The following is a 22,904-nucleotide window of genomic DNA, read 5'->3' on the forward strand; positions in this document are numbered from 1 at the left end:
TTTAAAAAAATATTTCTAACGATACATAGACATCCACAAAATCATGGCATGATTAAGAAAATTAATTGTTCTTTCATTCAAATGGTCAGCTAACAGCACTGTGTCATCCAGCTGTCATATATTACAGGTAGTCCTTGATTTATAATTGTAAGGGAACCTGCCTAATACGGTCATAAGTTGTGACAGTCGGATCCCCATATGACTATGATTTTACAATCTTTTTTGTGGCAGTCATTAAGTAAACCCTTTGTTCGCTATGGGCCAAGAAGCAAATGCAAATGCAAAACCAGAAGAAATATGCAGTCATGTGACCTTGGGCAAGTAGCCGCTTGCTGAGCACCCAAAGTGCAGTCACATGACTGCAGGGGGGGGTGGGCATCGGAACTTTGAATCTATGTTGGAAGTATCCCTCAAAACTTTGAACAGTTGCTAAGTGACTGGTTGTAAGCCGACAACTACCTGTTCATCATCTTGTAATTGGAGAATCAGGTTTTAGGTTTAGTCCCAGGTGTCCGTGCAAAGTACATATTTTCTAGTTAGCAGTAATTATTTCATATCACAGAATCATTAATTACTTAGAACAGAAAAACTCTTAATGTTTTGCTCTAAAACAGGGGTGTCAAACTTGATTTGACTGAGGGCTGCATCAGGGCTGTTTGATTTTGGGGGGGCTGGAGTGAGCGTGGCCAGGGTGGGCATGGCCAGATCAATGTCACTCACGTTGGGGGCACCTGTGGCAGCCCAAGCACTTTGCCAGAGAAAATGGGCTCTTGAGCTCCATTTTCTTTGGCAGAAGCACTGTGGACCAGTCGTTTGCTATGTTCAGGGCGGCCCCATGGGCAAGATTTAAGCATCCCGTGTGCTGGATCCTGCCCTCGGGCCTTGAGTTTGACACCCCTGCCTTACAGCTTACATTTTATGCTTGTGAATGAACTTGCTATGATAAATGAACTATGACAAAAGATTTAAAAACCTCAGACTAGTTTGAATATTCTATCCAATGAATTAATGTGACCCTCTTGTTTCATTATGATTGTACTTACTAGAAATGTATTTCCACAGTGTCCACACACTACCCTGGTGCCTTCTGGCTGAGCAGGTATTGCAGGATGCGCTGGCTGCTCCTCTGGAATAAGCATTACTGGACCGAGATTAATGATGCGTCTACTGTCAGAAGTAAAGATGTCATACCATATCAGAAAAAAAAGAGAGAAAAAAACTCTTTCATCATCTAGTATCCTTTCTACAAAGAAAACTCATTGGCTCAATTGCACCAAACACAAAGACAGTCGGGTAAACTGGTATCAATCTCTGTAAAATAATCAAAGTTTAGAATTCAGGAATCCTAATCAAACCATCTCAGACAGTTGCTACTTCACCTCGGCTTGAACACATCTGGGAAGCTGTCATAGTAATTATTTCCACTGTCAAACTGCCTGAGTTACTGAGAGCTGAAACTTTATTTATGTAACCTGGCTGCACTGCCTTGAAGTCTTAACCATCCCTGTAAACTATCATCCTTATAATTCAAGCAGCCAAAACGCTGAAGATAACTACAAAGAGTTCATTACTCTGATCCATGGTTTGTTAAAACCACTGGTTAAAGTAGTAATTGTATACTCTTTCTAGTAACTAGGCCAGGTGATAGCCAACTTCAAATCCAATTCGTTGAGAACTGATTAATAGAGAAGTCTGGTTTCAGAAGTTAAATGGATTGATCAGAAGAACTTAAAGTACCATCTAGAAGAGTGGTAGTATTCAGCTGGTTCAGACCGGTTTGGGTGACCTGGTAAAGGCCTATCTGCCCGGCACAATCCCATCCTATATCGCTGTGTTTTTGACATCGCACGGATGTGTGGACTGTGTGCATGAGCGAATTGCACGCATGTGTGGATGGCGCGTGCATGTGACTGAAGCATTCATTTGCGCATGCACAATCACATTTCCGGTGCTGGGCAAACCCGTAGTAACAGTAAATGAATCCCATCTCTGATCTAGAAGATTTCAGTTTGGAGCTGAATACTATTCAAAAACCAAAGGTACTATATTCAGGTCCAAACTACTCCCAGCCCAAGACCAAATTCATGGTGATCTTAGTATACATCATAAAAATTACTATAAATTCTGAACTGATTGCAAGTACTGCATTTTCTGAAATGGAGATTGTAAGGTCAATATCCTGACTGTATTTATAATTATTCAGAGGAACGTAAACAATGCTTCAGTAATATATTTTTCAAAAGTTATAGATTGCTTTAGTTAAGATTGAGAAGAAAAACTCTGCATGATATCCTGTTCAGTTTTCAAAAACATCTAATTTCATAATTGTTATTCATAGGATTCTTGATTGATTAGTTTTGCTGCAAACAATGTATTGGACCATTAGAAACTGATAAGGAAACAATGAAAGAAGAGTGATCTCTATTGGTTTGGTAACAATGATAAGAAAGCATTTTATTAATTAAATGTGGGTTTGACTTTAATGCAATAAATAATGCTGGTACCATGTTTATCCCTATCTGTGTGCGTGCTTGTGCATTACACATATTCCACTTTACAATCCTCTTCTACAGATTAAAGATAGTTAAATTGAATTTAGTGATCAATCTCCTTGATTAATCCATCTATGTCTGGATCAGTGAAACTGAAGGTGGATTAAACTCTTGGGCAAAGGGGATTAAAGCAAATATAAAGGGTTTCATCATTTAGACCTAATCTAGCATTTTTTTTAAAAAACCACAGCATTATTAATATCATGTCTAGTATGTAGTTCTCAAGATCATCCCATGTATACATTAATTCAATACAGGTAGTCCTCGACTTATAACAGTTCATTTAGAGACCGTTCAAAGTTACAACAGCACTGAAAAAAATGATTCATCACCATTTTTCAGTTACAATTTCTTGCAGCATCCCCATGATCATGTGATCAAAATTCAGGCGCTTGGCAACTGGTTCATATTTATGATGGTTGCAGTGTGCCAAGGTCACATGATCACCTTTTGCAACCTCCTGACAAGCAAAGTCAATGGGAAAACCAGATTCACTTAACAAGATGTTTACTAACTTACCAGCTGCAGTGACTCACTTAATAACTATGGCAAGAAAGGTCATAAAATGAGCAAAACTCACTTAATAAATGTCTCACTTAACAGTAGAAATGTTGATCATAAGTCAAGGACTATGTGTAATTGCTGTTGAGGTAATAAATATCAATTACCAGATATAACCAACTTTCCTCCTGTTTTCATATCCTTAGGTTGGTGGAGTTGATTAGATATCATACCAAAGTAAAAGAAAGGAAATGAAAGTAATCCATCAGACTTTTTTCTAGTTTAGTTCTCTGGTTTAACCATACACCTTTTTCTGAAAATTAGTCAGTTTAGTACTCAATTAGTCATACTCTTCTGCAGATAGAGGATAATATATAATGTAAAATGTGTTTGTGTGCATGTGCATGCTTGTGTGGGTTTGTATGTGTGTATTCTGTGTAAAATCACAAACATACTTTAGAATCAGACCTGGATTGCTTTTATTCTGATGGCATTTAGGAAGGACTTACAAACTTGACTTTTCCAGGCCTTGAGGCAGGTTAGAAGGGGAGTGATTGTTTTAAAATTGTTGTATACATATTTCCAATGTGTTGAGTTTTTTAATTTAAATTTTAAAATTCAATTCAAATTTAATTAAAAATTGAATTTTAAAATTTATGTTATTTTACCTCAATTCTGTTTTAGAATTTGAGTTGCCTGCTCAGGATCATACTAATGTTGGAAAGCACCAAACTAAAATTAAATAAAAAATTAAACACACATAAACAGTACAATATGACTGAAACTTCTAGTAAATTACTTAAAAAAGGTAAATCATCCTCATATATATTGCCTTTGGCTTCATGCTTGTGCAAGCAAAGTGTGATCGGAGCTGCCGTCCTTCTATAAATATTGTGGGGTGTGTGTGTGTGGAGTGTAGAGCCGAGGTGGCGCAGTGGTTAGGGTGCAGTACTGCAGGCCACTTCAGCTGACTGTTATCTGCAGTTCAGCGGTTCTAATCTCACCGGCTCAAGGTTGACTCAGCCTTCCATCCTTCCGAGGTGGGTGAAATGAGGACCCAGATTGTGGGGGCGATATGCTGACTCTGTAAACCGCTTAGAGAGGGCTGAAAGCCCTATGAAGCGGTATATAAGTCTAACTGCTATTGCTATTGTTGCTGCAAGTGGCTTGGTTGGCTGTGTTGTTACATCTTGATTAGTTGATGGAATTGATGTATGCAGATTAGTCAGCTGTTTCGCCCTGTGTGGCTGAGGTACTAGTTGTCTGCCCATTAGTTTTTTAGTGTTGTAACGACCTGGGTAGTGGGCTGTGTGATGACAGCTCTAATGTAGTGATATCCTGAGTCCTGTGCTGCAACATCCTGGGAGGTAGGCTGTGTTGTAACATCCTGAGCCTTTGCACTGTAACCTCGAGAGTTCTGTGATGTAATATCCTGTGCAGATGGCTGTGATGTAGCATCCCGGGCTTTGGTTTGGCTCCGAATTTGCAGTCTGGCCATGTGTTCATGGCATGTGTCAGTTTGCTTTGTGTGGAGGTCGGAGGGGGGTGCAGCAGTTGGTGATGCTGCCGTGGTTTGGCTTCTGGATGGTGGTTGAATTTCGTCTATGGGATAGGTTTGGGTTTGAGTGTGGTGAGGGTGATTGGTGTGACATCCTGTGTTGTTCTGGGTCCGGTGTCAGTTTTTGTGGCTGGGACTCGTTTGTTGACTAGGGCTAGTTTCCAGATGTCTGGTAGGTGGGAGGTATCATCACGTTTATTCATGTTGTGGGGGTGTTTCTCTATTTTGATGGCTTCCAGAATTATTCTCTTGTTGAAGTGTTCAGTTTTGGAGATTAATTTGGTTCCTTCAAAATCAATTTCATGTTCTGTTGCGTTAAGGTGCTGGAAAAGGGAGGAAGTTTTTTCTTCTTTTCTGACTAAATGCGTGCATTTATTCTCCTATTAGTTTGTCCGATGTATGTGACTGGGCAGATTTTGCATGGTATTTCATAGACTCCTTGGTTTTCTAACTGGATCTTGTCTTTGGAGTTTCTTAAGATGTTGTCTATTTTTTGGTCAGTGCCAAAGGCTGTATTAATATTGTGTTTGTGGATAATTTTGCTGATTTTATCTGTGGTACCTTTGACATAAGGGAGGAGGGCGATGCATTGTCCTGTTCTGTGTCTTGGTTCTTGGGGGGTGTCTCCTTTTGGATTAGGTTGGTAATTGTGAATCTGTTGGAAATTAATACATTTGTGAGAGTGTGTAATTCAGTTTTCAGGTGGTCTTTGTTGGCTAGGGGTTTGGTTCTGGAGATGAGGGTTTTGGCTACGGAGTTGATCTGTGCAGGGTGGTGATGGGATTGTGCGTTTAAGTAGCGGTTGGTGTGTGTTTTTTCCCGGTAGATGGTGTGTCCTAGGGAGCCATTGGGTTTTTTGTAGATTAGGATGTCCAGAAAGGGAAGTTGGTTGTTAGCTTCTATTTCCATAGTAAATTGTATTTTGGGGTGTGGGCTGTTGAGATGTGTGAGGAAGTTATCCAGTTTCTTTCCTGTGTGGCCAAATTACGAAAGTGTCATCTACATATCTAAGCCCTTAGAGAAAGTGGATGTGCACAAAAAATAGTAAGCTTCCTTTTTTCCTGAGTCATTATTATTGATCTCCTATCGCTCTTCTTATTAATCTATATTTGGTAATGGTATGAATAAATATTTATCTTTACATCTGTTGCATGGGCTAATGTCACAGTTTATATGAAATAAAATGATGAAAACAACCAAAATCATATTAAGGACACAGATTGAAAAAAATTATGGCTCTTACCAATTGGGTCTTGGACATCCTATTCTCCGTGATGTATCCTTACAGATAAGCAGACAGTTACATGGACATCTAACATACTTTTTCCCTGAAGGAGGGTTTTTGATTGGCTACACAACAAGAAAAAGAAATCACATATATGTTGATTCTCAAAAGAAAAAAAGAAAGAACTTACAATGAACTTAAAACAGAGCAACGGAAATGATTCAACTTGAGTTAAAAGTGTTATAGCACAACATATTTTTTTCTTTTAATTTAATACCAATTACTGGTATTGTGTTTAAAATTCAAAGTTACATATAGAAGTGTCAGTGGCTATTACTGTATGTATTTATTAATAAAATGTCTTTCATAGTACTATATTTTCCTCTATCATCCCTAGGGAGTAGACAAGACTTTCTTTAAATATATCCAAGCATGGTTATCATACAATTAAACAACACAATATATAACATAAACAGACAATGCCATAAATTGCAGTTACTTCAAACCAGAATCCTATTGTTGTTTACTTATTTAATTTTATAGATGAAGGTCTCAAGAACCAGAATACAATAAAATAATTATTTTCTTAGTTATTAAAGATTCCTCAGAATCAAATTACATAAATATCTTATTTATTTTATTTATTTATTTGGTCAAGCATGTATTTGATAATATATATATAGGTATAAACATGATTTGGATACATGAAATGGATATGAATAAAAAGAAACATTAGGAGAGGGACGGTAGGCACATTGGTGTGCTTATGCACGCTCCTTACAGACCTCTTAAGAAAGGGGTGAGATTGACAGTAGACAGTCTAAGATTAAAGTTTTGGAGGTTTGGGGAAGAAACCAAACCAAACCAAATCAAACTCTTCCAAGAAAAGAGTTCCATAAGTTGGGCTAATTTTGAGAAATGCCCAAGCAGAATTTGAAGAATTGGTGAATTGGCTTTTGCCTTTAAAAAAAGCAGAATCGGCTGGCCAAACAAATACTGGGAAAACTTTGATCAGAAGTGGGGTGAATATAAAATGGGTAAACTGGTGGCTATGTCAACAATCAGATGTAAATTCTTTCAAAATTCTAAACTATGTTTTATGCAAAAGAGTTAAAAAACATTAGTTTGACTTGTTTTTGGCTGTTAATATCCAAAAAATTATTCTGTGTTTCTATCTGGTTTCCATCAATCCTATCTATTATCATCTGTATCTTATTTTTTCTTGCTAAAGAGATTCATGTGTAATGTAATAATATCTTAGAACAATGTAATATAGTATAATAAACAAAATATTTTTGCAACCAAAAATCAAGAAAGATTCAAATGACATATTTGATGTTGACTTTCTAATGATTTCAATTATTTTCTAATCCAATAATATGTCTTATTTGATAATTAACAGAATGGTATAAATGTTTTTAATGCAATTATGATAAGAAAAAGAAAACATTTGCAAGAGAGGAAAAATAGTTATTCTGCTAAAAGAAGTTTGAACAAACTATTTATGTGGATATGTGTGCATGTACATACACATGTAGACACACATACACAGAGAGAGACTCAAAGATTAACCAGTTATTTAGGCTAGCCATCTTAGACCATAACCATAACAAATAAACACTGGATTACAACAGGGCTATTTGCATTATTATTGGTCATACTATTTGCCATTTCTGAAACGACTGTCTGACTCAGAACTTAAATTCTTGTGCAGCAACTGAAGCTAATTATTACTCCTCTTCCTGAATCATACTGAAAACATTCTCTTTTAGGAACAATCTATCCCACAACTACTCTTTTTGATTTCTTCCATGTTCCTCCAAATTCATGTAACACTCCCAAATGAAGAAAATTCCCCTTTTCCCTCAGCTAAATTCATCTATACAATATAGAAGAAGATTGATGAAAGCAACACATTCTTTTCTGTCCCTATCTTCTTGTAAGGAGCTGGTGAGCTCATTGTTCCTGCAATCTGGGGAGCCTCCTATCATAAGAGTTCCATCTCTTTTTCTGTTCCATCTTCTCAGAGAACAAGGAGTTTTAATTACGGTAGGTGTGTTTTCTGGTAGTTATACAATACAATAGCAGAGTTGGAAGGGACCTTGGAGGTCTTCTAGCCCAACCGCCTGCCTAGGAAGGGTAGGAGGTTGGGCTAGAAGACCTCCAAGGTCCCTTCCAACTCTGCTATTGTATTGTATACTACCAGACAACACACCTACCGTAATTAAAACTCCTTGTTCTTTGAGAAGATGGAACAGAAAAAGAGATGGAACTCAAGACCTGATCAGATCACTGAACCACAAACATCAGAAGACGAGGGGATCAGGGAGAAATGATGAAAACGCTACCTTGTTTTGTACATATGTTGTAATATTCCACATATATAGGAAAGTGGCTGAGCTTCTTGTACTACTTTTATGGTGCAACAAAAATGCTAGATCTTTCAAACTAATCTTACAAACATAGTTCCTATGAAATCAATGGAAAATCAAACTACGATTTGATTTACATCCCTTGACAGAACTCTCTCTCTCTCACAGACATTACTAATCGCTGAAATATACCTACATCAGCCGTAAGAACAAAAGCAAATCCTACTATTCCAAGCCCAAACAATACTGAAGCTACTGTTTCCTACTAAAAATATAACTGGCTGTCCTCACACAAGTGATTCTTGTAATGGCATGTACAGGTGAAACTCGAAAAATTAGAATATCGTGCAAAAGTTCATTTATTTCAGTAATGCAACTTAAAAGGTGAAACTAATATATGAGATAGAGTCATTACATGCAAAGCAAGATAGTTCAAGCCATGATTTGTCATAATTGTGATGATTATGTCTTATCCCAAATCCACAAACCCCAAATCCACAATTTCAGAAAATGAGAATATTGTGAAAAGGTGCAATATTCTAGGCTCAAGGTGTCCCACTCTAATCAGCTAATTAAGCCATAACACCTGCAAATGGTTCCTGAGCCTTTAAATGGTCTCTTAGTCTTGTTCAGTAGGAATCACAATCATGGGAAAAACTGCTGACCTGACAGTTGTGCAGAAAACAATCATTGACACCCTCCATAAGGAGGGAAAGCCTCAAAAGGTAATTTGCAAAATAAGTTGGATGTTGGATCAAAATAAGTTGGATCCCAAAGTGCTGTATCAAAGCACATTAATAGAAAGTTATGTGGAAGGGGAGAGTATGGAAGAAAAAGGTGCACAAGCAGCAGGGATGACCGCAGCCTGGAGAGGATTGTCAGAAAAAGGCCATTCAAAAGTGTTGGGGACTTTCACAAGGAGTGGACTGAGGCTGGAGTCAGTGCATCGAGAGCCATCACACACAGACAGATCCTGGACATGGACTTCAAATGTTGTATTCCTTTTGTCAAGCCGCTCCTGAACAACAAACAACGTCAGAAGTGTCTAACCTGGGCTAAAGAAAAACAGACCTGGTCTGTTGTTCAGTGGTCCAAAGTCCTCTTTTCTGATGAGAACAACTTTTGCATCTCATTTGGAAACCAAGGACCCAGAGTATAGAGGAAGAATGGAAAGGCACATGCTGCAAGATATTTGAAGTCCAGTGTGAAGTTTCCACAGTCTGTGTTGATTTGGGGAGCCATGTCATCTGCTGGTGTTGGTCCACTGTGTTTCATTAAGTCCAGGATCAACACAGCTATCTACCAGGAGATTTTGGAGTACTTCATGCTTCCTTCCGCAGACGAGCTTTATGGGGATACTGACTTCATTTTCCAGCAGGATTTCAAGCACCTGCCCACACTGCCAAAAGCACAAAAACCTGGTTCAATGACTGTGGGATTACTGTGCTTGATTGGCCAGCAAACTCACCTGACCTGAACCCCTATGTGGCATTGCCAAGAGAAAGATGAGAGACATCAGACTGAAAAATGCAGAAGAGCTGAAGGCTGCTATTGAAGCATCCTGGTCTTCCATAACACCAGCAGGTTTCAGGTTTCGTTTTATTTATATGCCGCCCTATTCCCAGCGGGACTCAGGGCGGCGCACAAACCCAAGGGGGGAAAGGGAAACACAAAAAGTACAAATACAAGCATTTAAAAATAGCCAACAGCCACACAGATCGAGAGGGGAAGGGAACTCATCAACCCCAGGCCTGCTGACACAGCCAGGTTTTAACGGCTTTTCGGAAGGCCTGGAGAGAGGTGAGGGTCCGAATCTCTGTGGGGAGTTCGTTCCAAAGGGCCGGAGCTGCCACAGAGAAGGCCCTCCCCTGGGTGGTAGCCAGATGGCATTGGCTGGTAGACGGAACCCGGAGGAGGCCAGCCCTGTGTGATCTAATGGGTCTTTGGGAGATAATTGGCAGCAGGCGGTCTCTCAAGTACCCAGGCAGTGCCACAGGTTGACAGGTTCCATGCCACGCTTCATTGAGGCAGTAATTGCTGCAAAAGGGGCCCAAACCAAGTACTGAGTACATATGCATGCTTATACTTTTCAGAGGTCTGATAATGTTCTATGTACAATCCTTGTTTTATTGATTTCATGTAATATTCTAATTTTCTGAGATTGTGGATTTGGAGTTTTCATAAGGTGACCAGACGTCCCGATTCTCGCGGGACAGTCATGCTTTCGCACAATTTGTCCCTTGTCCTGGGGCGTTCTTAAAAAGTCCCGATTTTTGTGACTGGACCCGGAAGTAAGCCTGCCCCGCCCCAGCCCTGTATACCCGTCCCAGCCGGCCGGTATTTTGTCCCTTCTATCTCCCCGTTGCTTAGAAAAGCAACTCTGGGAAGGTCCTTTGCTAGCAGGCAGGTTCTAGGATGCCTGCCGCCACCAAAGGACCTTCCCAGAGTTGCTTTTCTGAGCAACGGGGAGACAGAAGGGACACAATCTCCTTTCATTCTCCCTCTGCCTCATTCACTCGTTCAGGCAGCAGAGAACGAAAGAAAATTGCATAGCTGAGGACAAAGGAGCCTGCAGCCTCCTTCATTCAAATGTTCAGGCAGCAGGGATGTGGGGGGGCTTTCTCGCACGCCTTCTTTCTCTGAAGCCACTTCGGATTCAGCAAACCGGGTAGTGCGTGCCCTTGGGATTGTGCAGCAGCCGAAGATCGCCTGATTAAAAAGGAGGAAGAGGAGGCTCTGCTAGTCCAGAGCCCATCCGCGGGGGCAGGGATCCACACACACACACACACACACACACAGGGAGGGAGGAGAGACAGAGAGAGACAGACACACACAGAGAATGACACAGAGAGAGACAGAGGGAGGGAGATAGAGGCAAAGAGCCACACAGAGAGTGAGAGACAAACAGATACAGAGAGAGAGGGGGGGAGAGGGAGAGGGAGGGAGTGTTTATGCACAGAAGGGAGATTTAAACTTCGGAGTGAATCCAGGAAGAGGGAAGAGATGGAGGACTGGCTTTTCGCTCCGATTTCTGAGCCCCCAGCTGTTAGTGATGGAGGAGGAGGACAGCTCATTCTGTAGCATTTTTAAAAAAGTTCCATTCTTTTTTTTTAAGCACGAAAGGAAAAATCTGCAAAATGTTCCTTGCAAAGCATCATGGTCGCAGAGAATGCAAATGAAGGTGCTTATCTCCCCACCCAGCTCCTTGTATTCAAATCGGAGTCACGCTGAGTCCCATTCAGAGGGCGGAGGGACGCTGTGCTTTTTTTTGTTTTGTTTTACCTATGTTCTTACAACCATGCAAAGGTGGGTTTTGTGCTACAAGGATCTTTCTTTCTTTCTTTCCCTGTCTGCGGTCCCGATTGCAGTTGCAAGGAGTGGGAAGGAGAGGAAGGAAGGAGGGAGGGGGGAAGGAAAAAAAGAAGGGAGGGGGAAGAAGATGGAAGGAGAAAAGATGGAAGGAAGGAGAAGGAGGAAGATGGAAGAAGAAAGGAAGAAAAAGAAGAAGGGAGGGAGAAAAGAGGGAAGGAGGTAGGAAGAAAATGGGAAGAGAAGGAAAGAGCAGAAAGACAAAGAGGATGAAGTTGATAGGCAAGAGGAAGGAGGAAGGAAGGAAGAAAGAAAAAGGGAGGGAGAGAGGAAACAAGAAAAGATGGAACTAGAAAGGAAAGAAGGGAGGGAGGGAGGAAAGGGGAAGACAGGGAAAGAGCAGAAAGACAGAAGGTAAAGGTAGATAGGCAGAAGGAAGGAAGAAGGAAGAAATAGGAAGGAGGGAAGGTGAAAGGATGGAAGGAGGAAGGAATAGAAGCGAAGAGGAAGAGAGAAATGGAAAGAGCAGAAAGACAGAGAAGGTAGATAGGCAAAAGAAATGAAGCTGAAAGAATGGAAGGAGGAAGGAAGAGAGGGAAAGAGCAGAAGACGGATAAGATGAAGGTAGATAAGTAAGAGGAATGAAGGAAGAAGTGAGGTGTCTCGAGGAGGGGGAAAACATTTAGTGACCAAAGTTACAATGGCATTGAAAAAAGTGACTGATGACCATTTTTCACACTTAGCGACCGTTGCGACCATGTTTCACACTTAGCAACTGTTGCAGCATCCTCATGATCACGTGATCAAAATTTTGTTTGGCAACCGATTCGTATTTATGATGGTTTCAGTGTCCTGGGGTGACCTTTTGACAAAATATACAATTTTTAATCAAAGCCCCCCCCCCCCATCAATGGTGTCCCTCTTTACCAATCTGAAAATCTGGTCACCTTAGGTTTTCATAAGCTGTAAGCCATAAGCATCACAATTAAGACGAATCACAGCTTGAACTATGTTGCTTTGCATGTAATGAGTCTATCTCATATATTAGTTTCACCTTTTAAGTTGCATTACTGAAATAAATGAACTTTTGCACAATATTCTAATTTTTCGAATTTCACCTGTAAATGAAACAAACAAAATATTAAAAAGTTATGATATTTATGTAGTTACTTAACAAGCACATCTAAATTATATTAAAGTAACCAAAATATCTTTATAGATATTTTGTCATAACTTTTGAACACCTCTAATATTTGGAAATTGAAAGTTGAAAAATTTGACATGCCCCAAATTGCATTCTTGATTACCATAAACTGCATGTTATAGAATGAGAAATTTGTAAATCCATTTACCGTAGCTTCATTGCAGTCTGTGCACTTGACCACATGTTGGTGAAGCTTCCCTTCCAAATGAATTGCTGACTGGCACACACGGCAATTAATTATAGGAATAGCAGTGGCATCTGGGCTAGCAATGGCAGTGTAAGGTGGCGGGAGTTCTGCTATAGAAAGAAAAGACATGTTTGTGACAAAGCATCTAAAAGTCATTCACACAATTAATACAGAACTAATAGCTCATATGCCCTTGCAGTTAATTCAACCGTCCTTTCATTCAAAGAATCATCCACCTTAATACTCAAGTGCCATTGTTTCAGGATACATTATCTGTAAAAAAAAAGTCAGAAATTTCCAAGTTGAAATACATATGAATATACAAATAATTTTAAAGAGGAACATTCGATTGAAATCAAAACTTTTCCTGTTGCCATTAATGGATAGTCAATTAGGAAAGAGCCCTGGAAGAATGTTTTTATATATGAGGCCAGAATATTATATGTGCAGAAATGGAAAATTTTGAAATACTCAGAATGGAGTAAAGATTGGTGAAGATGACAGAACTAGGAGAGATGCCAAAATTAACTTGATTAGAGAAGGATTTACATTTATCAGTGCCCGGACATCCCTTATTGTTTTTTTGCAGAAAAAAAGAGAAAAATGAACTTGTGATTTATGGGTTTGAAGATTAGAAAGGGTAGCTTATGGAAAGAAAGAACATCCTGATATAGCTTTAGAGAAAAAAGGCAAAATGTAAATATAACTGCTGCCCAGAAGTCAACAGCCACTTCTTTATAAGCTTTTCTGAAAAGCTACCATTTGTCAAAAAACATTCAGTACCTGATACCTCTAATAAAATAAACTCCAGGCAATTCTAGTCCTTATTAACAGATATCAAAATTAGAAAAAACAGCTGTATCATACCAGTTTTGCAACTCTGAAGTAACATGTGTCTAAATCTGGGTTTAGATCTGAAATTAATATTCTGCATCAATATCACTTGTAGCCCTAGTTTGTCTCGAGGACAAAATGATTGCAATGAAAAATGCATTATTTTATCTATTAGTAGAGACAATGCTTAACAAGCACAGTAATTAGCTGGTGTATACAGAAAAGGACTAACTTGGCTTGCTTCCTTTTAGCCTTGGATTTCAGAAGGTGACATATGCCCAAAGAATCCCTTTGAGCTAAATTTGCAAAATACTTTAAAATTACATATGCCTTTGCACTTTTAAATATGCAAAGAAAGGATTTGGCCCGAGAAGGATCTGTTTCTCACACACACACCTTCTCCTCTCCAACAGATGGCAGATGAATTTAAACCCAGGCCATCATCCCAATTCTTAGTTTTACAGACTTGCTGAGTTCATTGGATTACTGTTTGCTTTCCTGAGCTGGACTCAAATATTTGCTGGCTCTTTGAAATGTCTATTGATTAAAATTCAAGAAAATCAGTTGGAGATCTTTAATTTCAATCAAATCTTTCCTGGTTTGTACATATGACAACTGTGTCCAACAGTTCCATCAAGCAAAATTTGAGGAGCTCCGTTAAGGTCCCTTTCTTTCTTTGACTCAGATAGGAAATAATAGTTTCATTTTGGGAAAAGAGTGTAAAGAAACAAAAATGTTCTCTTAGCACATTGCCCTGCCATTTCCCTCACTGTGCTTTTTTTTTAGTAATTTTTCCCCCAACTGTAGATACATCTAGAATTTAAGAAAGCATTCTGAACTGCAATAAAGATTTGCCATCATGGAAGTGAGGACTTGGTCAAACATGAAATGTTACACGAGATTTTTTCCTCTTCTCTGTTCACTTGTGCGTGTACACATGGATGAACTTCATATAGTCTCGCTCTCTCACATACACACACATATCTTCCATTACAAGCACCGTCGGTGTTGAAATATCAGACTTTTTGAGTAAAGGGCAAAGCTATCAACATCTGAGCTCTGGTGCTTATAAACTGAGCCAGTTTGAAATAATTAAAAATGGTTAATTTTAAAAATGACAAGTTGGAAGGCCTTAGCTCGGACAGAAAGCTGCTGGCTCCTTCTCATCTACTGCTACAATTTTAAAAATGACAAGTCGGAAGGCCTTAGCTCGGACAGAAAGCTGCTGACTCCATCTCATCTACTGCTACAAGATATAAAGAATGCCATTGAAAACAACAGTTTCACTTGGTTTTATGACTCAAAGGCAGATTATAAACCCAAGCATAGGATTAGTTCAAAAGTAAGGAATCTTGTGACCATCATTTAAAGAGGAAATAAACTTTTGAGAGGCTCCTAAGTGAGTAGCATTTCAAAGGAATTCCCTGGGATAAACCAATAAACGTAAGTTACTCCGTTTCCAGTATTTATACATCAAGATTTGTCCCTACATTGCAAAATATTTACACTGTCGGACAACACATAGTACTAGCAGCTGTGGAAATGTTTATTCCTATTTCCCAGTCATTTCCAAAAGGCCTCATTTCCGCAAGTCTCATGTGTCCTTAGAGCAATAAGCTTCAAGCTATCTTCCTAGTACTGGTGTATGCACAGATTTATAGCCCCTTCTTGACGTCAGTCACATTTCCAGAAATAAATGGAGAATCCAGTGAAGGAAAAGAAAAACAGAACTTCTTCTAGCCTTTAGACCTTAGAGCCAAGAAAGCGTGTGGAACACTTTCATGATCATAAGTCAAGGAGAATAGAGTCTTATTTAGCACTTCAAGACATATGGAAGATTTGCTGTTATAAAACTTATATTCTCTTTGGCTTCACACTCACAAAAGCCAACATTGATCCATAGAATATCACACCTATTTCCACTTAAACTTTCCTTTCCCATGAAGATTTGCTCTAGTCAGACACAATACAGGTAATCATTAACTTACCACCACAATTGCTAAGTGTATATGGCTTTAAGTCAGTGTTTCCAAACCTTGGCAACTTGAAGATGTCCGGACTTCAACTCCCAGAATTCCCCAGCCAGCTGGCTGGGGAATTCTGGGAGTTGAAGTCCGGACATCTTCAAGTTGCCAAGGTTGAGAAACACTGCTTTAAGTGGAAATCCTACATGACTACCAGTAGCAAAGAAAAAGCAATATTAGTATATTGCTTAGTGAGAAATTTGTTAAGTGAGTTTTGCCCCATGACTTTTCTTTTCCCATTTGTTACGTGACTCACAGCAGTTGTTAAATGAGTAAAATGGTTGTTAAGTGAATCTGGTTTCCCCATTGACTTTGCTTGTCTGAAGGTTGCAAAATGTGATCGCATGAACCCAGGACACTGCAATCATCACAACTGAGTCAGCTGCTCAAGCATCCAAATGTCAATCATCTGACCATGGGGATGCTGCAATTGTCAGAAGTGAGGAAAATGGTCATAAGTCACTTTTTTTCACTGCTGTTGCAACTTCAAATGGTTACTAAGTGAACTGTGGTAAGTTGAGGACGAACTGTATATTCAACACAATCCATTGCTCTGCAACTGGAAAAGACAAAGGAAGATTTGGTTTTGCTGCTTTGTATTAGAAAGATGCCAGTTGTTAATGCAGCTGAAGAAAAACCTACCCCCCCTTGTCTAGACCTTGAATCCTAATCATCAAGAGGAAAATGGAAATAAAGTATGGGGGAAATGGACAGGAAAAACCACAGCTGCTATACTTCCAATTTTAGTTGGAGAGTTCCATCCATCAGGTGCATCAAGACAGAATATAAAAAAAATGACAGGATTTGTGACTCCACTGGGCAAATGACACAATTATGTACTTGGATCACAGCATATGTAGCAAAAATCTAAGTTCTATTATTTGCATGACAGTCATGATGCTCATGTCAACATCACTCCTCCACCCACACACACATGTAGGCTTTCCCCATATGGATACCCTTTGTGTCCGATTCTCAAATGTGCCAAATCCATATCAATGGTTACTTCTCTGCCAACAACCTAATCTGTTTGAATAATTAAGTGGAAATCCTACATGACTACCAGTAGCAAAGAAACCGCATTTTCCCCTCAACTAGCATAGCCCCTGCAATCATTCTTTTAAACCTCTTAATGTCTGGGGGGGGGGGGGGTCCCTTAACAGCATTGCTTCAATTAACCCTTAAATGCATTATGAGAAAATTGAAGGGAACTTGAGTGCAGGGAGGAACAGTCATATCAGTGAGCAGGTGCTTTGGGCAGCTGCAGATGGCACCCCCTTCAGCAAAATGAGAGGAGGAGAGGAAATTGGAGCTGCCTGGTTTCCATCTGGAAGGATGGCGGAATGACTACATTGTTCTTGCCCCTTCTGAGATGCATGAGGGAGGATCCTGCTCTTCCTGCCTCCATTGCCTTTGCATTAAACACACTATGAAATAATGTTATCAAGAGCCTACAACAGGGATGACAATGTCTATGACACAGGCGTCAACAGTGACACCTACAATGTTTTGGGTGACCTACCAGCATTCACCAACACCAAACACTTATTCCCGAAAACACAACCCATTTTTGCACAATTTGAGGAGGGTGCATGAGAATGGGCTGTGTGTTCTCATGCAACCTCCAGACAACCCCCTCCAAAGTCATGTGAAACAACTGTGCTCTCACATGACCGCTGGAGTTTAGGAGGCTCCAGAGGCCACGGAAGAGCATTCTACAAAGATGCTTCAAGAAACAAGGCCACATAAGACCCAGAGCTTTCTTGGATAGGTCCCAGGGACCTGTCAATAGAAGGAGATCAAAACTTGAACACATGATTGGATTGTACATTTTATAAAATAAAATAATATGTACGGTAAACAATTGTTTCTCTCTTGTTTTGGAGAGGGCATTGTGACATGCCAGCAAAATCAACGGAGGCATTTTCTGGATCTTTGGCATGCTAAGCCCAAAAGGTTTGCTATCACAGACCGACAATCATTGCTTAAAGCTGCTATATTTCACCTCATCCACCAAAAATGTAAAATAAATGGCCTAGGAAATAGCTTAATCTGCCTCCCATATTCTTCCCATTTGAGATTTCTGGAACTCGACAATTGGCAAAAATGGATACTATTTTCTATTGTTCTAGGGCAGTGGTTCTCAACCTGTGGGTCAGGACCCCTTTGGGGGTCAAACGACCCTTTCACCGGAGTCGCCTAAGTCCATCGGAAAACACGTATTTTCGATGGTCTTAGGAACCGAGACACCAATTTTATGGTTGGGGGTCACCACAATATGAGGAACTGTATTAAAGGGTCGCGGCATTGGGAAGGTTGAGAACCACTGTTCTAGAGGAACATACGCATGAAATGCAAGTTAAATCTCTAAACAAGATTTATTCCTAAACTAGATTTATTCATTACTTTTAAGAAACCCAAGAATATTTGATCCTGCTCACACACATATTCTATCATGTCTACTTTGCATCGTTATTCCAGTCATTATGAATTTTCTACCGCCACCCTAAATCAGCAGTAGCAACCACCAAAAGTGGTCCAAAATAATGAATCCATCTCTGAAAAAGCAAAGGGATATTTTCATAGTGAAATATTGAGCTTCATATACAGTATGTAAGCATTCTAAGTACATGAATGTAAAAGCAAACAAAATAAAAAGTGGTTTTACAGGAAAAATGACAATGACACACATATTATGAAGTGAAAATATTTAAAAATATTTATCTCTAGATAACTCCCCCCCAACAAAGACGCACTCTGTTTGCCCTTAAAACCTGCCTTTTTCTCCAGGGATTAGGCTTCAGTGGAGTGAGGGGGTGTCCCCTTTTGGTTGTTTTTACTGTTGTGTTCCTTCACCATTTTGTATTTGGAATTTATATTGCATATATCACATATTCACATATTAATTATGTGAATCTTTTGTTTTTCTGATGTACACCATCTAGTCACATTGTTTGCCTTATAAATCCAGTACAGTAAATTGATCAATAAAACAAATATATGATATACAGTATATCTATACAATGCCCATACTTGGGAATAAATCCAAGAACTACAATGCCTTTCCAGGGATATTTTGACCAAAGGAAATTAACCCAGTAAACCCAGCCTTTTGCACTTTCAATTGTTCTCAGATTTCAGGCTAGACACAGCAATAAATCTCAGTGCTCCAAAAACTTAACCCCTGAAAGTGCAGGAACTAAGTAACAGAAGAAGCTTCTTCACAGATTTGATCCTGCTAGATATATTGCTTTACAAGCGTAAAGATTCATTCTCTGAGCTTGAGGGGTGATTTAAGAATGTTTTGTTACCAGATTAAGTCACATCTTCAGTTTTTCCAAGATGTTATCTAGCCTGGTGATGAAACGTTTGGAAACCAACCCACAAACTCAGAGAATGAACCTTCCTACATCCGAGCTACAGATATTTGCCATTGTCGCATATTGTTTTATTGCAGATAAGAAAGTAGTGGTATCTACCCAGGAAATCAGCTTACCTCAGAAGGTAGGAATCAAGGTATTTTCCTCCTACTTTTCAATTCTAGAGACTATCTCAGTACTTCTTAACTTCAGTGCCTTTAAGATTGTGGATTTCAGCTTCCACAATTCCCCTGCTTGTGTAGGTTGTCTGTGCAATTTTAGGAGTTGAAGTCCACACATATCTTAAAGGTGCCAAGGATGAGAAACAATGGACTGTCTGACTGTTTCCTGGTCTGCCTCACCAGGGTCAGCACTTACATAGATTCAATGATGCACCAGCTATATGATACCACTACCAGCTGTGGCTATTGCGCTTATTAAATACAAATACTTCATAGTGAGATCTGTAGATCATTGAATGTGCACGAAAACTATAATTTTTCTACTAAGAAATTCATTTGTTATCTGCATAGCCATGAATAGGTGGTGAGTAATAATATTATTACTGAATTTAAACTGATGCATCTTTCATTTGCATGATGTTCATAAATGTAACTCTGTGTAACTAATTAAGACGATTATCTTCCAGGTTTGGGAAAGAGCATCTTGCTGCAGGAGATAGGCTTCAGGTTACTCATAGCTTATGTAGGAGTGCATCTGTGGAAAAATATTTGGCAACTTTCACCTTCCTCGACATTTAAATTTTAAGGGTAGATTACTGTTTCTTTATACCTTTAGTCAAGCCTGATAAATTAAGCTACACTTACAATTAGAGCAGTGATCACCATATTCCATAGCATCTGTTAACACACAGGTAAGAAAAATGAAGTAGCCAGCCTTAAAAAAAAATACATAGCTAAAGTGCAAGCTGGCCCTCAGCTATGCAAGAGGTAGGATGTGCTTCAACGCAGACATAATTTCAAAGAATAATCCACCAATGTGCCTGCATATAGGATCAGTACAGAAACAAAAGAGACAGAAACCATATCACCCAGTGACCTGATAAATAATGTTGTATCCTTGCCAAGAATATCTTCTCAATGATTTTGATCACTGGCTTTAATCTCTACTGCCCAGCAAATGATTTAAAGATTGCTTCGTGCTGATTACCGTGGGGAACAACAAAAAGTCATCTGGACAGCCATCAACCATATCTTTTTTTAGCTCTTTTAAGTAAGCCAACAGTGTCTGGATTCACAAAAAGCATTAAGCCAACAAGTGTGTTTAGCAGGATACAGTGGCTAGATGAAGCTAACATATTAAGCCAGGGGTCTCAAATTCTACCGCCAGATCTGGCCAATGGTGTGCTTAGATCTAGCCTACGGAGCTGCCCTGGAAACAGTGAAGGACCGACCTGCGGTGTCTCTGCCCACAAAATGGAGCTGGGGGGGGGCTCCCAGGTTCCATTTTCGGTTGTGACAGCCTCCTGCAACCCTCTTCCAGTGAAACAGAGCCTGAGGAGGCTGTCACGGCTGAAAACGGAACCTTGATGAGTGACATCAAACTGGCCACACCCATGCACATCCTGGCCACACAAACACGCCCCCCTGAGGTCAAACACAATTCTGATGTGGCCCTCAATGAAATCGAGTTTGGCACCCCTGTATTAAGCCACACCCAAACACATTACAGTAATGATCTCATTGTCAGCCCTTCATGATAGACCAGGCCAACAAACAGACCCTGTTGGGATTTCAGGAAAGCTCTTTATTGTACTTAGGTAAAATAGCGCAGTCTTGAAAGCCTGTCTAAGATCCCTCTCTATCCAGCTTATACTAAACAAAATAAAGGGGGAATTATTTAGAGTTTCTTTCTCATTCTTTCTTTTTCTGGACTATGTAATCTTTTCTACAAATCCCCCTTAACAATTGGCTCATTCCTGAAGGTCAACCCTACATTCCTTCATACTTAGCCACCAAATCTACTCAGTGCTAAGGCTGTATGAAGTTTCAAATGTTAATTTGAAGGTGTTTTGACTGAATAATTTCTTCAAATTAAAATGAATCAAATATAGTATGACTCAAATAACCTGAAGGATTTCTGCCCGTGCATTGTTTCACTGAACTGAATTTTATCAAACTAGTTTGATGATTTCAACCAACTTCATTCTTCAAATAAAATCCCTCGTTCAAGCTGGGCCAATGATTCACACTGTAATCTGCTCAATCCACAAAACCCTATTAGTAGGTCCCATTCTCATGGTACCATACCTGTAGCTATCAACAGGATCTCTATTTGAACAAAAGAAAGCCTTGAACACTATTACAAGGCAGAACTAATTATAGCTACAACATCATATGAAAAGAGACAATGGATTGACATTTATTTGTCCATTTCCACACACTTTCATTACAATATTAGCAATCCCATTATTAGATCACACCAAGATAATGCTGCTACGATTAAAGCAAGTTCCAAATTACAGAAAAAGCATGGCATCAGCCAAGATGTTGTCAAGCAAAGGAAGGACTCTTCGGTACTAGAACTTCCTGCAAGAATTCCTACATTTTATTTTAGCAGATTTCAATTATTGCTTCTAATGAATTGTGTTGGTCTTAAAAAAATATCATCCATCCAGAACCAAGAAATATGCTTCCGCTGTGCCTGCCTTTTGGAATGGGGTTTCCAACATTCCCCCCCCCCAGATCTTTAACAATCTTTATTGTTCATCTTTTATTCATTTTATTATAACTTCTTTGATGATGTGAACTGTTCATAGTTGAGAGTTGGGTAGCCTACAAGATGATGATGATCATCTGAGCTGGAAACTGAGAACTATGCATTACAGGCCTTGTAAACCAGTTCCAGAAGAAATGGGTCCGAGTTTTATTAGAAAGAACATTTTCCGTGCTACCAAGGAAGGGTTTACCTTCCTGTTTGTATTTTCCTTCGAGTTCTACCCTCTGCTCAGTTTCTCAAATAATGAACTTTTGCTCTGTAAATATTCCCCAATGTGGATTCATCTTTGTGTTATGACAATAAATAAAAAGCTCTGACCAATAATTAATCATTATCAGCCTTTGCTTCTAGAGAGGTCAGGACATTTTGATCTTTCTTGCCAGGGGAAACACATGGGCAAAGTCACATGGATTGCAACAAGCAAAGGCTTTTTGTAGCTTTCTACAGTCTTTCTGGGCTGTGGAATATATTAAGCCAAGGCAAAAAAAAGTTGAAGCAAAACTGGTTACGAAAACCAAAAATGGAGCAACATCAAAGAAGAAGAAAAAGAGATAATCCTCTTAGAGCATTCCAAGATTATGTAGGCTTCCCTCAAAAGGCTCATGCGGTTTTATATTTCTGGTCTCAGTTCCCAATTCCAAGAAGAGAAGCATGAAAGCTTCTGGGAGTAAGATATGGCTTCTATCTAGTCTTTTTCCTTCTTTCCTTCTCCTTTTTATTCTGATCATTCCTGACATGATCAACTCTTTTTGCTCTGCTAAAATGTATTTTTCTGATTTGTTGTGTTGTAGAATACCAGAGCATGTGATAAATTTATGATTTGTTGTATGCAGGTAGTCCTTGACTTACAACTATTTGTTCAGTGACCATTCAAAGTTACAACAGCATTGAAAAAACTTACAACCATTGCAGTATCCTTATAGTCAGCCGATCAAAATTTGGTCGCTTGGCAACTGGGACATGTTTATAATAGTTGTAGCATCCTGGGGTCATGTGATCATCATTCACAACCTTCCCAGAGTGCTTCTGGAAAGCACAGT

General features: G+C 39.4%; 1 protein-coding gene across 2 annotated transcripts in view; it reads right to left on the reverse strand.

The window, feature by feature from the left end:
* PIP4P2 (phosphatidylinositol-4,5-bisphosphate 4-phosphatase 2) overlaps positions 1 to 22,904 on the reverse strand; it is a 30,014-nt gene that overhangs the window by 5,045 nt on the left and 2,065 nt on the right. Inside the window, exons 2-4 of one of the 2 annotated variants that reach the window (XM_032223171.1) lie at positions 12,870 to 13,015; positions 5,855 to 5,961; positions 1,044 to 1,167 (exon numbers count right to left, since the gene is read on the reverse strand). In XM_032223171.1, the coding sequence (XP_032079062.1) occupies positions 1,044 to 1,167; positions 5,855 to 5,961; positions 12,870 to 13,015 (377 nt within the window). Of the gene's footprint in view, positions 1 to 1,043; positions 1,168 to 5,854; positions 5,962 to 12,869; positions 13,019 to 22,904 lie in introns of both variants that reach the window. The other variant, XM_032223170.1, reaches the window with a different exon arrangement.

Source organism: Thamnophis elegans, chromosome 8, assembly GCF_009769535.1.
Source record: "Thamnophis elegans isolate rThaEle1 chromosome 8, rThaEle1.pri, whole genome shotgun sequence".
In the NCBI taxonomy this organism is placed as follows: Eukaryota; Metazoa; Chordata; class Lepidosauria; order Squamata; family Colubridae; genus Thamnophis; species Thamnophis elegans.